Source organism: Cherax quadricarinatus, chromosome 2 (assembly GCF_038502225.1).
Source record: "Cherax quadricarinatus isolate ZL_2023a chromosome 2, ASM3850222v1, whole genome shotgun sequence".
NCBI lineage: Eukaryota > Metazoa > Arthropoda > Malacostraca > Decapoda > Parastacidae > Cherax > Cherax quadricarinatus.
The window spans coordinates 65,696,510-65,710,147 of NC_091293.1; the positions used below are offsets into that span (position 1 = coordinate 65,696,510).

A 13,638-nucleotide genomic window follows, 5' to 3' on the forward strand; every position below is an offset into this window, starting at 1 on the left:
CTTTCTCCTGTCCCCTCCCAGGTTTCTTTCTCCTGTCCCCTCCCAGGTTTCTTTCTCCTGTCCCCTCCCAGGTTTCTTTCTCCTGTCCCCTCCCAGGTTTCTCCTGTCCCCTCCTAGGTTTCTTCCATACTCTCCCTTCCCAAGCTTCTTCCCATGTTAACTCCATTACCCTGATCTTTACTTACCCTTCCCCTTCTATCTCCGATGCTGTCCCACATACAACTTCCTTGACCTCTGAAACACTTGAAGCGATCTCTGAATAAACCATACCATGGGCGGGGTTAGAACCCGCGATCAGTGTGTCTCGAAACTCCAGACCGTCGCGACGGTCTGGAGTTTTGAGACACACTGATCGAGGGTTCTAACCCCGCCCGTGGTGTGGTTTGTTTGCAATCATGTCATTACGATTTCGTGAATCATCTCTGAATATATTGAGGAGACTAAACCATTGATGGTCACTGATCCACCTCCCGTTGCTCCTGTTCACTCTTCTTCTCCATCAGCACAACTCTTTTCTATCCCAGATTGCTGGTTTACTGGCATAAAGGGTAGGGTATGGCATGGGTTTCATGCCACATCTGCACTACTTGCGGTGCTTTGGTCCTCTTGGGAGCAGAGGGGAATTTACGGCCCTTTCATTCCTCCTAGAAGCTATTCCGCCACATCCCCCCCTCCTTATTTTCTTTGTTTTTTAGAAAAAGAAAAAAAAAAGTGACTTAACCATGGAGTCCCCAATCCATAAACCAGCTCCTCTGAAGCCCCCTTTCTGCTTCAGCACCCTGTTCTGACCCTACCTTGTTATTGGACCACTCTTTGGACATTTCTAATGCCCCTGTACCTCCTCCTGGTGCTGCTCGTCACCTACTCCAGGTACCAGGGTTCCGCCTGACTCCTTTGATACACCTGACCTCTGGACTTCTGTGATCATGCTTCCGGCTTCTCCCTCTATGGTGCGTTGATTTTCGGATCTCCCACCCATCCCATGTCGGAACAACTCGTCCCACACTTAAACACCCAAGACCATTAACTGATGATACTCGACTCACGAAATCGTAATGACACAATTGCAAACAAACCATACCACAGGCGGGGATAGAACCAGCGATCAGAGTCTCAAAACTCCAGTTCGTCACGGCCACACTAGCTGGAGATTCGTCTGTAAACCTTGCATTTGTGGTCACAGTGGTACCTGTGCTAACCTTCCTATGGTGTAGAAATATACCTAGTTGGACGAATCTTATTGTCACTAGCTGGTCCAGTGGCTATCGCAAAGGTCAGGAGTTTTGAGACTCTCTGATCGCGGATTCTATCCCCGCCTATGGTATGGTTTTTTTTCTGATGATACTTCTTAGCTTCCTTCTCGCTCTACCCAGAGAAGACTGGCATGACACTCGTTCACCTTACACAGTTTCAAAATAAACAATGGACTCTGCAACCGACTTTCCTGACTATCTTTCTGATCATAGTATTAGCAAGGCGCTCCTATGCCATGTTGGTCGAGTTATATCCTTTCGTCCTCTTCAAGGGGGGCTCCTTGTCGTGGTGAAGAGGCTCTTGGTCTGAGGAATTAGACCTGTCGGTCTCCTTCCTCAGACTGAACCTAATTACCCCCCAGTCTCCCCTTCCCTATCCCATCCTCCCTACCCTCCCTTTTTCCTTTCCTCCTCCTCCCTGTCCCTCCCTTATTCCCTTCCTCTTTTTGGCCTGTAGGATTCTTCCCACAGGCATGCTGGTTCCTAGGTAGGGGGAAGGGTACCGGGGTCCATCCCATTCTGTTGAGGTTCTTGGGGGTGGCATAGTATGCCGTGGAATCTGGATTGCCTGGGGATGTCTCGATCCCTCTCTGGTATCCCAGAGGGTGGCTTTGGGTGTCTTTTGGGCGATGGGTGTATCTCTGTAAGCCACCTTTCGGATTCCGGGGGTGGTGGTCAAAGGAGGTATGCTTTGTGGCGGATACCTCTTCAAGGGGGGCTCCTTGGCGTGGTGAAGAGGCTCTTGGTCTGAGGAATTAGACCTGTTGGTCTCCTTCCTCAGACCGAACCTAATTACCCCCCATTCCCCCCTTCCCTATCCTATCCTCCCCATCCTCCCCTTTTTCCTTCCCTCCTCCTCTTCCCCACCCCTCCCTTTTACCCTTCCTCTTTTTGGCCTTTGGGATTTTTCCCACAGGTGCACTAGTTCCTAGGTAGGGGAAAGGGTACCAGGGTCCATCCCATTCCGTTGAGGTTCTTGGCGGTGGCGTAGTTTGCCGTGGAATCTGGATCGCCTTGGGATGTACCAAACCCTCTCTGGTATCCCGGATGGTGGCTTTGGGTGTCTTTCAGGCGATGGGTGTATCTCTGGAAGCCTCCTTTCGGATTCCAGGGGTGGGGATCGAAGGAGGAATGCTTTGTGGCGGATAACCGGCCGCCCTCTTTTGTCCATTGTGGTAGCTCGGCAGATGTGAGGTTGCTATCCCAGATTGCTGGTTTACTGGCATGAAGGGTAGGGTATGGCACTGGTTCCATGCTGCATCTGTGCTACTTGCGGTGCTGAGGTCTCTTGGGCGTGGAGGGAGATTTCTGGCCCTTTCATTCCTCCTAGGAACTATTCCTCCTGGTCCCCCCCCCCTTTTTTTATTCTTTATTTTTCCTTTCTTTTTGTTTTTAAGAAAAAAAAAAGAAACCTAACCATGGAGTTCCCAATCCATGACCCCGCTACCCCCAGGCCCCTTCTTGTTACCGCACCCCATTCTGACCTCGCCTCGTCTTTTGACCACTCTTTGGACACTCCTAAGGCCCCTGTACCTCTTGCTGGTGCTTTTTCGTCACCCGTTTCAGGTGCCGGGGTTTTGACCGACTCCTTCAATTTGTCTGACCTCCGCTCTCCTTTGACTATGCTTCCGGCCTCTCCCTCTACGGTGTGGTGATTTTCGAATCGCCAGCCCGTCCCACGTTGGACCGACTCTGGTCCCACTTCTAAATGCCAACGGCAATCTCCAGATGATGTTAGTTCATTACCTTCCCATTCTACTTGGAAAAGACCAACACGTCATGCACTCCCTCTCCACACTCGGTTTCGGACCACACAATGGACTAAATTCTTTACTTAAAGACAGACTTCTTCTGCTGCATATCTCTCCGACCATAGTATTGACAAAGCGCTCCTACGCCACGTTTGTAGAGATATTTCCTTTCATGCTCTTGAGTGGTACTCGCATCATCACAATCCAGAATTCTACCCAAGCTCATGATCTTTCTCATATCGATACTATTCCTATCACTATCGAAAAACATCATGCCCTCAATTCTTGTAGTGGTACTGTTATTCTGCCCCATACCGTAGTCCAACAGAATTTCCAGACATGTGGCAATGACATTCTCGAACAGCTGGAACTCTTAAGATCTCCCAATTCTCAAGGTAGACACCTATGTTCTTCCTGCCCGCAGACAAAGACAATACCCATGCAATGTGGCTTGTTTAACTTTTGACAGCCGTGAACTCCCATCCTCTGTTTATGTAGCAGGACATAGGTTACAAATTCGGAAGGTGATCCCTACACCACAACAGTGTAGGAATTGCTGGCAATTTGGCCACCCAGCAAAATATTGCAGATCTATAGCCGAATGCCCAGTCTGTGGTGCCGATGACCATTCTAATACGTCTTGCAGTCGAACTCCCTCTTGCCTTAGTTGTAATGAGGCTCACTCTTCGTACTCTCGCTGTTGCCAGGTCTACTTAAATGAGCGAGAAATTCGTTGCCTCAGAGGCAGAAGGTCTCCCTTGTGCTATGGCAGTTTCTCATCTCTGCCTCCAAGGGAGACTACCCCGTGTTTCTTATTCTCGTGTTTCAAAACTTCCCCCCACTTCTGGGGCCCCCTCTTCTGCAGCCTCCTCCTGCGGTTGCCAGTCCCATTGTCACTCCTGTATCTAATTCTTTTGCTGTCCTGGGCCTCGGACGTCCCTACTTCAACACCTCAGTCTGTCCTCACTTCTTCGTGTCCTCCCTCACAAACTCTGGTATCGACAAGACCTCCTAGGACACCTCCTCCCAATCGTCCCTCTACTTCTCAGAGGTCCAATAAATCTCCTTTAACCCCTTATTCCCTTCATCCTCCTCCACATTTTACCTTCCCAGTCTCTGTACCTGGGTCTTCCCCTTTCTCTGGCTCTGTTACAAGTGTGGAGGTTCATCCTCCTTAGCATACTGTGCCTTCCTTCCCTGTCCCCTCCCAGGTTTCTTCCTCTTCTGCCACCTCCCAGGTTTCTGCCTCTTCTGTCCCCTCCCACACTTCTCCATTTCCCTCCACCCTTTTGCCCCCCCCCCCTACCATAGTACAGTCCGTTACAGTTCCGATCTTTACTCAAACTCCTCCTCCTTCCGTCTCCAATATTGTCTCCCATACGACGTCTCTGAACTCCGAAACACTTGAAGCAATCTCTGAATATATTGCAGAGACCAAACCATCAATGGACACTGATCCACCCTCTGTTCCTTCTCTTTCCTCTTCTCCATCTGCGCAACTCCTTTCTTCACAGTGCACCGTTCCTTCACTGCTTGAACGTTTTCCTTTGCCACCGCATGTGGACTTTTCTAACCCCTCTAGTCCGTAGGTACCCTTACCTGCGGATTTTAGGTATCTTTATCGTTGCCAATTATGGCCTATTTACAGTGGAATATACACGCCCTCAGGGGTAATTGGGGTGAGCTTCAGATGTTGCTCTCCCAGTCTTCCCCTGTGGGTGTTTGCTTACAGGAACCAAAATTACATGCTACTGTTATCTATCCCATCTCGGGCTATAATTTATTGTATTCTTCAGATCCTTTTCCTGATGGGACCTTTAATGAAAGTGCCCTCCTTCTACGCACTGATATTCCGTACCATCAGCTATTTGTTCGTACTTCGCTGAATTACACAGCAGCCCGTATCCACTTGCATAGGTGGTATACACTGTTCTTTGTATCTCTCTCCTTCTCGGGCATTATCTATCCCGGATATTGCCTTTCTTGTTTCATCATTACCACCACCACTTCTGTTACTTGGAGATTTTAATGCCCATCATTTCCTCTAGGGGGGGTCTCACTGTGATTCCCGTGGCATTCAGTTAGAGGCTTTTCTTGCTACCCACCCCCTCCATGTTTTAAATACAGGTACTCACCCATTTTGATCCTCACTCATACTCTCTCTTGCATGATCTCTCAGTCTGCTCTTCCTCCGCCGCATTAGACTTCACCTGGTCTGTTCTCCCAGATTTACACGACAGTGATCGTTTCCCAATCATTCTTACTTCCCCTTCATATTCACTACCTCTTCGTAACCCACACTGGCAATTTGATCAGGCAGATTGGAACCTTTGCTCACAACTGTTTTTAGTGAGGTTCCTTCTTCGTCCTCCATTGATGAGCTTTTACACCTCTTCTCGTCCTCCATTTTAACCACAGCTCATTCTATACCCCAAACTTTGGGCAGGCATTCTCAGAAATGCATGCCTTGGTGGTCTCCTGCTTGTGCTCGTGCAGTACGTTTGAAACACGCTGCGTGGGCCAGGTACTGGTACAATAGAACCATGGAGAGACTTCTTGATTTTAAGCAGAAGCGTGCAATCGCTCGCTGTGTCATCCATGATGCTAAACACACTTGCTGGTGAGATTTTCTACACAATCACCTCTGCTTCCTCTGAGTGCAGTCTGGAAAAAAGTACGAAAACTGAGTGGCAGATAATCTCCTGACCCGGCTCCTGTCCTGCGGGTTGCCGGTGTTGATACAGCAATCCCACTAGATGTTGCCAATGAAATTGGCAATCATCTGGTCCATATTTCTCAGGGGATCCTTCTATGCCCCTCGTTTCTTCCCTCAAAGTCTGCCAGAGAGTTAGCACCCTTGGACTTTTCTTCTCTCAGAGAAGAACAGTATAATGTGCCTTTTACACTTTAGGAACTGGAGGCAACACTCTCAGCTTGCAGATCATCGGCAGCTGGGCCCGACGACATTAATATTCGTATGCTACATTTTCATCAGTCAGCCCTTGCAGTCCTATTACGCCTTTTCAATCTTACTTGGTCACAAGGAGTTCTTCCACAGCCATGGAAATCTGCCATTGTTCTCCGTTTCTGCAAACCGGGCACTATGGGACATGAAGCCTCCCACTATCATCCCATTGCTCTTACCAGTGCAGTTTGCAAAGTGATGGAACGCCTGGTAAATAGACGTTTAGTGTGGTATTAAGAGACGCACAACAGTCTCTCCACTCGTCAATATGGCTTTCGCAAGGGACGTTCTACCATAGACCCCTTACTACGCTTGGATACGTATGTTCGTAATGCCTTTGCGAATAACCACTCGGTTATTGCCATATTTTTTGACCTTGAGAAGGCATATGACAACTTGGAGGTACAATATTTTGGCCCAAGCCCACTCCTTAGGCCTCCGAGGCAATCTACCATCCTTCCTTAAGAACTTTTTAACTGACAGACATTTCCGTGTTCGGGTTAATAATGTGCTCTTCCCGGACTTTATCCAAGCTGAAGGTGTCCCCCAGGGATGTGTTCGGAGCACAACACTTTTTCTCCTTGCTATAAATGATTTGGCCTCTAGTCTTCCATCAAATATTTGGTCATCACTCTGTTGATGACTTCGCTATTGCCTGTGCAGGCGCTGACTGTCACCTTATTACAGTTTCTCTCCAGCATGCGGTCGACCGTGTTTCCAATTGGGCCACCACACATGGGTTTAAATTTTCCAGCACCAAAACTCACCGAATTACTTTCACTAGACGCTCTGTCATCTCCAATCATCCTTTGTACCTCTATGGCTCCCGTATCCCTGAACGTGATAGTCAGGTTTCTGGGCCTCCTCTTTGACCGTAGGTTATCCTGGAAACCTCACATTACCTCTCTGAAGGCAACTTGTCACAGTTGCTGAACCTTCTTAAAACCCTTGCTCATCTTTCATGGGGAGCTGATCGTCGAACTCTCCTTCGCCTACCTTCAGCCCTCATTTTATCGAAACTTGATTATGGTGACCAGATCTATTCAGCAGCCTCTCCTGCTACTCTCTAGCCTTAACCCCATTCATCACCAAGGATTACGTTTATGCCTTGGCGCTTTTCGCTCTTCCCCTGTTGAGAGCCTATATGCAGAAGCGAACGTTCCATCCTTGTCTGATCACCATGATGCCCATTGCCTTTGCTACTATGTACGTTCTCATGATCCCCACAATCCTTCCGTTTATAGAATGGTCACTGATATTAGTAGACATTCTTTATTTGTTCGCCGCCGCTGTTTACTCCGTCCCTTCTCTCTTCGCCTACATTCGCTCTTGTCTTCTCTTCAATTACCACCTTTCTATGTTCATGTAGCATCTCATTTTTCCCTACCCCCCTAGGAAATTCCAGCTGTTCGAGTCTGTTCTTTCTCCCTTGCTCAAAAGCCCAACTGCCTACGGTCGCTTCCCGCTCTTTTTCTTGACCACTTCCATTCTCATTCTCATGCCTTTGCAGTGTAAGCAGATGGCTCTAAGTCTTCTGACAGCATAGGATTCGCAGCAGTGTTTCTGGACAGCATTGTACGAGGGCATTTACTATCTTGGGCTAGTATTTTTACTGCTGAATTGTATGCCATTCTTGCAGCACTTACCCGTATTTCATCTATGCCTGTGTCATCATTTGTGGTTGTCTCAGACTCCCTTAGTGCTTTACAGGCTATACAGAAATTTGATACACCTCACCCCTTAGTCCTCCGTATCCAACTTTGGCTAAGCCGCATCTTTACCAAGCATAAAGATATTGTTTTTTGTTGGGTCCCTGGTCATGTTGACGTACAGGGCAATGAACAGGCAGACACTGCTGCGCGGTCAGCAGTACATGACGTACCAGTTTCATATGTTTTACTATGCTCGGTAACAAACTTCAGTCTTATTAAACCGAGTATAGGTTACTGGCCATCTTCTTGTCACCAGTGTCGAGGTTGAGAGACTGTCTCCCATCTTCGCATTGGCCATACTCGTCTTACTCATGGATATCTCATGGAAAGGTGCCCTGCTCCTCTGTGAGAATTGTCAGGTTCCATTATCAGTCGGTAACATTCTGTTAGACTGCCCACTTTGTCAAGGAGCACGCAGAATATACCTCCATCGTTGTCTTCGCTCTGCTGCTCTCTCTTTACCTTCCCTTCTCGCTGATGGACCCACCTTTCATCCGGACTCTCTCATTGACTTTTTGACAACAACTGACTTCACAAGCTCTGATACCTTCAGCCCTTTCTACCTCAATCTCTTGCTACCCTCTACCCCTTCACTATCCCCTACCCCGCTGTTTTCTGTAACCTACTGATCATCCCTCCCCCCTTCAGCCGCCCAATACCCTCGCTTCCTTCCCTACTCTGCAGCTGTGTATAGCCCTTGTGGCTTAGCGCTTCTTTTTGATTATAATAATACAGTGAAACATACAAGTGAACAGTATTTAGATAAGGCTAAAGAGGTTTTTGTGGCATTTATGGATTTGGAAAAGGCGTATGACAGGGTGGATGGGGGGCAATGTGGCAGATGTTGCAGGTGTATGGTATAGGAGGTAGGTTTCTGAAAGTGGTGAAGAGTTTTTCGAGGATAGTGAGGCTCAAGTTAGAGTATGTAGGACAGAGGGAGATTATTTCCCAGTAAAAGTAGGCCTTAGACAAGGATGTGTGATGCCACCATGGTTAATATAGTTATTGATGGGGTTGTAAGAGAAGTAAGTGCGAGGGTCTTGGCAAGAGGCGTGGAGTTAAAAGATAAAGAATCGCACATAAAGTGGGAGTTGTCACAGTTGCTCTTTGCTGATGACACTGTGCTCTTGGGAGATTCTGAAGAGAAGTTGCAGAGGTTGGTGGATGAATTTGGTAGGGTATGTAAAAGAAGAAAATTGAAAGTGAATACAGGAAAGAATAAGGTTATGAGGATAAAAAGATTAGGTGATGAAAGATTGGGTATCACATTGGAGGAAGAGAGTATGGAGGAGGTGAATGTATTCAGATATTTGGGAGTGGACGTGTCAGCGAATGGGTCTATGAAAGATGAGGTGAATCATAGAATTGAGGGGAAAAGGGTGAGCGGTGGACTTAGGAGTCTGTGGAGACAAAGAACTTTGTCCTTGGAGGCAAAGAGAGGATGTATGAGAGTATAGGTTTACCAACGCTCTTATATGGGTGATGAATGTTGCAGCGAGGTGAAGCCTGGAGGCAGTGGAGATGTCATGTCTGAGGGCAATGTGTGGTGTGAATATAATGCAGAGAATTCGTAGTTTGGAAGTTAGGAGGAGGTGCAGGATTACCAAAACTGTTGTCCAGAGGGCTGAGGAAGGGTTGTTGAGGTGGTTTGGACATGTAGAGAGAATGGAGCGAAACAGAATGGCTTCAGGAGTGTATCACTCTGTAGTGGAAGGAAGGCGGGGTAGGGGTCGGCCTAGGAAAGGTTGGAGGGAGGGGGTAAAGGAGGTTTTGCGTGCGAGGGGCTTGGACTTCCAGTGGGCATGTGTGAGCATGTTTGATAGGAGTGAATGGAGACAAATGGTTTTTAATGCTTGATGTGCTGTTGGAGTGTGAGCAAAGTAACATTTATGAAGGGATTCAGGGAAACTTGCAGACCGGACTTGAGTCCTGGAGATGGGAAGTACAGTGCCTGCACTCTGAAGGAGGGGTGTTAATTTTGCAATGTAAAAACTGTAGTGTAAAGCACCCTTCTGGTAAGACAGTGATGGAGTGAATGATGGTGAAAGTTTTTCTTTTTCGGGCCACCCTGCCTTAGTGGGAATTGGCCAGTGTGCTAATAAAAAAAAAAGAAAAACTAAAGATTTCAATGCTCTGTTTATTCACATGAGAGATTTTAACCATCCAATTGATTTTCAAAAAGTTTAGAAAATTGTATCAAGCAAGTCTATGGTCGACAGGAATATAATTGAATCTTGTTTCATAAAAAAGTAATTTTGACAATAATATGAATATTAACTTTGGTTTATATAAATTAGATCCATTTATAATTAATAGAATTTGGGAAGAATTTAATAATACATTGGACAAATAATAATTCTTAATTTTTGGGTAGAATAGTTTGTTAATTGCATGAAGGACCTGTCTAGTTGGGCCAGCAGGCCTGCTGCAGTGTTCTTTCTTATGAGTCGCACGTCAGGTGTTGCTTTGTTATGGGATGTGATGGTGAGGTGTGGTCTAGACCCTTTATATGCCTTCCTTTGATGCATTACTTTTATTGTTCCTTGATGTGAGTAGTGGCGAAAGCGCTTGAAATTTCATTATTCTTTCACAGTGGTTGTTTTGCATATTCTGATATCACCTGTTTTCTGTGATCTTATTGCATGTTAAGATAAATTCAGTTAATCATCAGTGGCATAGCTAGGATGTTTGGCATCCAGGGTGAGATCTCGATGCCACCCTTTCCCTCCCTTCCCCTTCTACTGTCAACCTCTGATCTGGTGGACGTCGACCTCACTAGTGATAATCCCCAACATTCAGTTCTTTAGACATCTGCAAATATTTATTTCCCCTCCCTCCCTCCTCTCCATCCATGCCTCACCCTCTCACTCAGTGGATGTACCTTAGTGGTAGTGAGGGGTTCTTGAACCTGATTACCTCCCATTGAATATTAATTATAAAATTAAGACTTCTTTTGACTACCCTATTGTACCAACTATGACTTTAGTTTTGCAGCCTCACTAACTCCAACCTTCATTAAAAAAAAAAAAACCTGTTTTGCAATGCTCTATGACCCATACAGTCTTAGCACGTGTTAGTGTAATTCTTTTGTATGACCTCTACGATGATAGCGATTTCCAATGAAAAATAATTATTTGAACTTTTCCTGTTAATGTGTGTAACACTTTGCAATAAAATGTTACTTTTTGTACAGAAAGCAAGTTCCTCGATTCGGTATTTTTCTTAACTGTTGCCGATCTAGCAGTGGACCTGCGCCCCCAGCCCCCACCCCAGGAGCAGCAGCAGGACCAGGAAGGGAGTGGGTGTATATGCTAGGATGCGGCCTTCATGCTCTAGTCTCTCAACGTGTCCTCACACTTTTATCCTCATACACAGAATCATCTGCAAATCTGCCTCCTCATTTAATATATTTTACTTTGATTCTATTGCGTGTGTTTGCATTATGTAACAATGTCATATCCAATGTCTTTTAAATATATCATTTTACGGAATATATATGCTGAATCAACTTTAAATTAGTACTGTACTTTTTATTTTTATGTGGTCTTCATTTTTTTAGTTATTTCACATATTAAGGAAATCTCATGTTAGCTGTCCTAATATCCCAGATCTTCAAAAACTGTTATAGTGGCATCGTAACTTTTTTTCATATTTTTGGTGCCGATTTCAATAATTATTTGTCCATTATGGGTTTAGCGCTTACTTATGATTGCAAATTATTATAATAATGTTACAAAGGTATATGAAACTCCTGGCATTCTTAGTGTTGTTATATGGAATGGTATGGGCAATATATATGTGTATATATAAATATATATAAATATATATATATATATATATATATATATATATATATATATATAATATATATATATATATATATATATATATATATATATATTATTAATATATATATATATATATTATATATATATATATATAATATATATATATATATATATATATATATATATATATATATATATATATATATATATATATATATATATATAGATATATATTATATATTATATATATATTGTATGTATATATATGTATGTCGTGCCGAATATGTAAAACTGGTCAATTAGCAAGAACTCATTTAAAATTAAGTTCTTTCTAAAATTTTCTCTTGTACGTTTAAAGATATATTTTTTTCATTAATGTTGATGTAAACATTTATAATTTTGCGCCAAAAGGAACTTAGAAAACTTACCTAACCTTATTATAACAAGCGCAATTTATTTTAGCCTAACCCAACTAAATATATTTTAAATACGTTTACAATAATTTAGTACTAAACAAGCTCAATCAAACATATTTTTTTCGTTAGGTTCAGAATGATTTTGGCGAAATTATTGCATACACAAATTTTCACTTGTCCTATATGGCAAGTTGAGCATTGCTGTTTAAGCCAAGATCGCAAGTTCTGTCTGTTCGGCACGACACACACACACACACACACACACACACACACACACACACACACACACACACACACACACACACACACACACACACACACACACACACACACACACACACACACACACACACACACAATCACACACACACAATCACACACACACACACACACACACACACACACACACACACACACACACAATGTGCCGAATAAGTATAACTGGTCAGTTAGCAAGAACTAGTTTAAAATTAAGTCCTTTCTAAAATCTGTAGACGAGGATATATTGAAGATTTGTGAAATAACGCATGATAAAAAATATTAAAAAAAAACTTTTACAAATCTACTAAAATTGCGCCCCCACCCCCCCCAAAGAAAAAAAAATTCCAATCCTTAAAAGGACAGAGCCACATTCAGCCAAGAATTTGTTGGTTCTGCCATATGAAGACATTCTTAATATACCTCTGTTTATGAACTTGAGAATTAAAGTTGTATTCAAAAAATATTAATCAAACATTTTTTTTTATTGCATTAAGAATTTTCCCCAAAATTATAGCTGTCTATAAGATTCCCTGTACAAAAATGCAATAATTTTGGGGGAACACTGGAAAAAGTCGTGAACTGAGATTACTACAAAACTAGAGCATTAGATCTGGGCAAGAGTCTAATGCTGTGTTTATTCCTGTGAAAAGGTTGTATCAGGAAAGATGTATCAGGCAAGCTCTTGATTATAGAAAATAGAATCCAATCTAATGAAAGGTACTGCTTATTGCAGTTTGAATAAGAGTCCAGGATTGCATAAATTATGAATGAATTTAGGATGTTAATATTAAAGTCAGTGTTGACGAAATTCCCCATTGCCTGCCATGTCACTCTAAAACTTTTACATGACCTATAACATGACGAAAACCCCACAATAATGGAAAAGAATTCCCATGCTCATTGAGTAGGATCTGTGGCTTAGCGCTTCTTTTTGATTATAATAATGAGTAGGATCATGTGTGAGGTCACATATAAGGTAACATTAGCTTTATAAGTTACATGTTTTACTGTTTTCACTGTTCTTTGATAATGCGAGAATATTTGCCACCGTGGTTATATTGCATATTTTAATAACGCCTGTTTCCTCTTACCTTTCTTTGTGTGTGTGTGTCGTACCAAATAAGTAAAACTTGTGATTTTGGCTTAAATAGCAACACTGTTCTTTCCTAATAAAGCAAGCAAAAATTTGTGTATGCAAGAATTTTGCAAAAATCATTCTGAACCTAACGAAAAAAACATATTTCATTGTATTTATTATTAATTAAATTATTGTAAAATTATCTTAAACATATTTAATTGGATTAGGTTAAATTACATTGAGCTTGTTATAATAAGGTTAGCTAAGTTTTCTTAGGTTCTTTTGGTACAAAATTATTAATTTTACATTAATGTAAATGAAAAAAAAAATATCTTTTTAAACATTGAAAATTTTTAGAAAGGACTTAATATTCAACGAGTTCTTGCTAATTGACCAGTTTCACCTATTACACAC

General features: G+C 43.3%; 1 protein-coding gene across 1 annotated transcript in view; it reads left to right on the plus strand.

Annotated features, from left to right (window-relative positions):
* The window catches only part of Rab6 (RAS oncogene family member Rab6), a gene marked incomplete in the record, with an annotated part of 227,243 nt that extends 215,759 nt beyond the window's left edge, over nucleotides 1–11,484 (plus strand). Inside the window, 1 exon segment of the mRNA XM_070088810.1 lies at nucleotides 10,917–11,484. Coding sequence (XP_069944911.1) covers nucleotides 10,917–10,996 — 80 coding nt within the window.
* Between the last annotated feature and the right edge of the window lie 2,154 nt (nucleotides 11,485–13,638).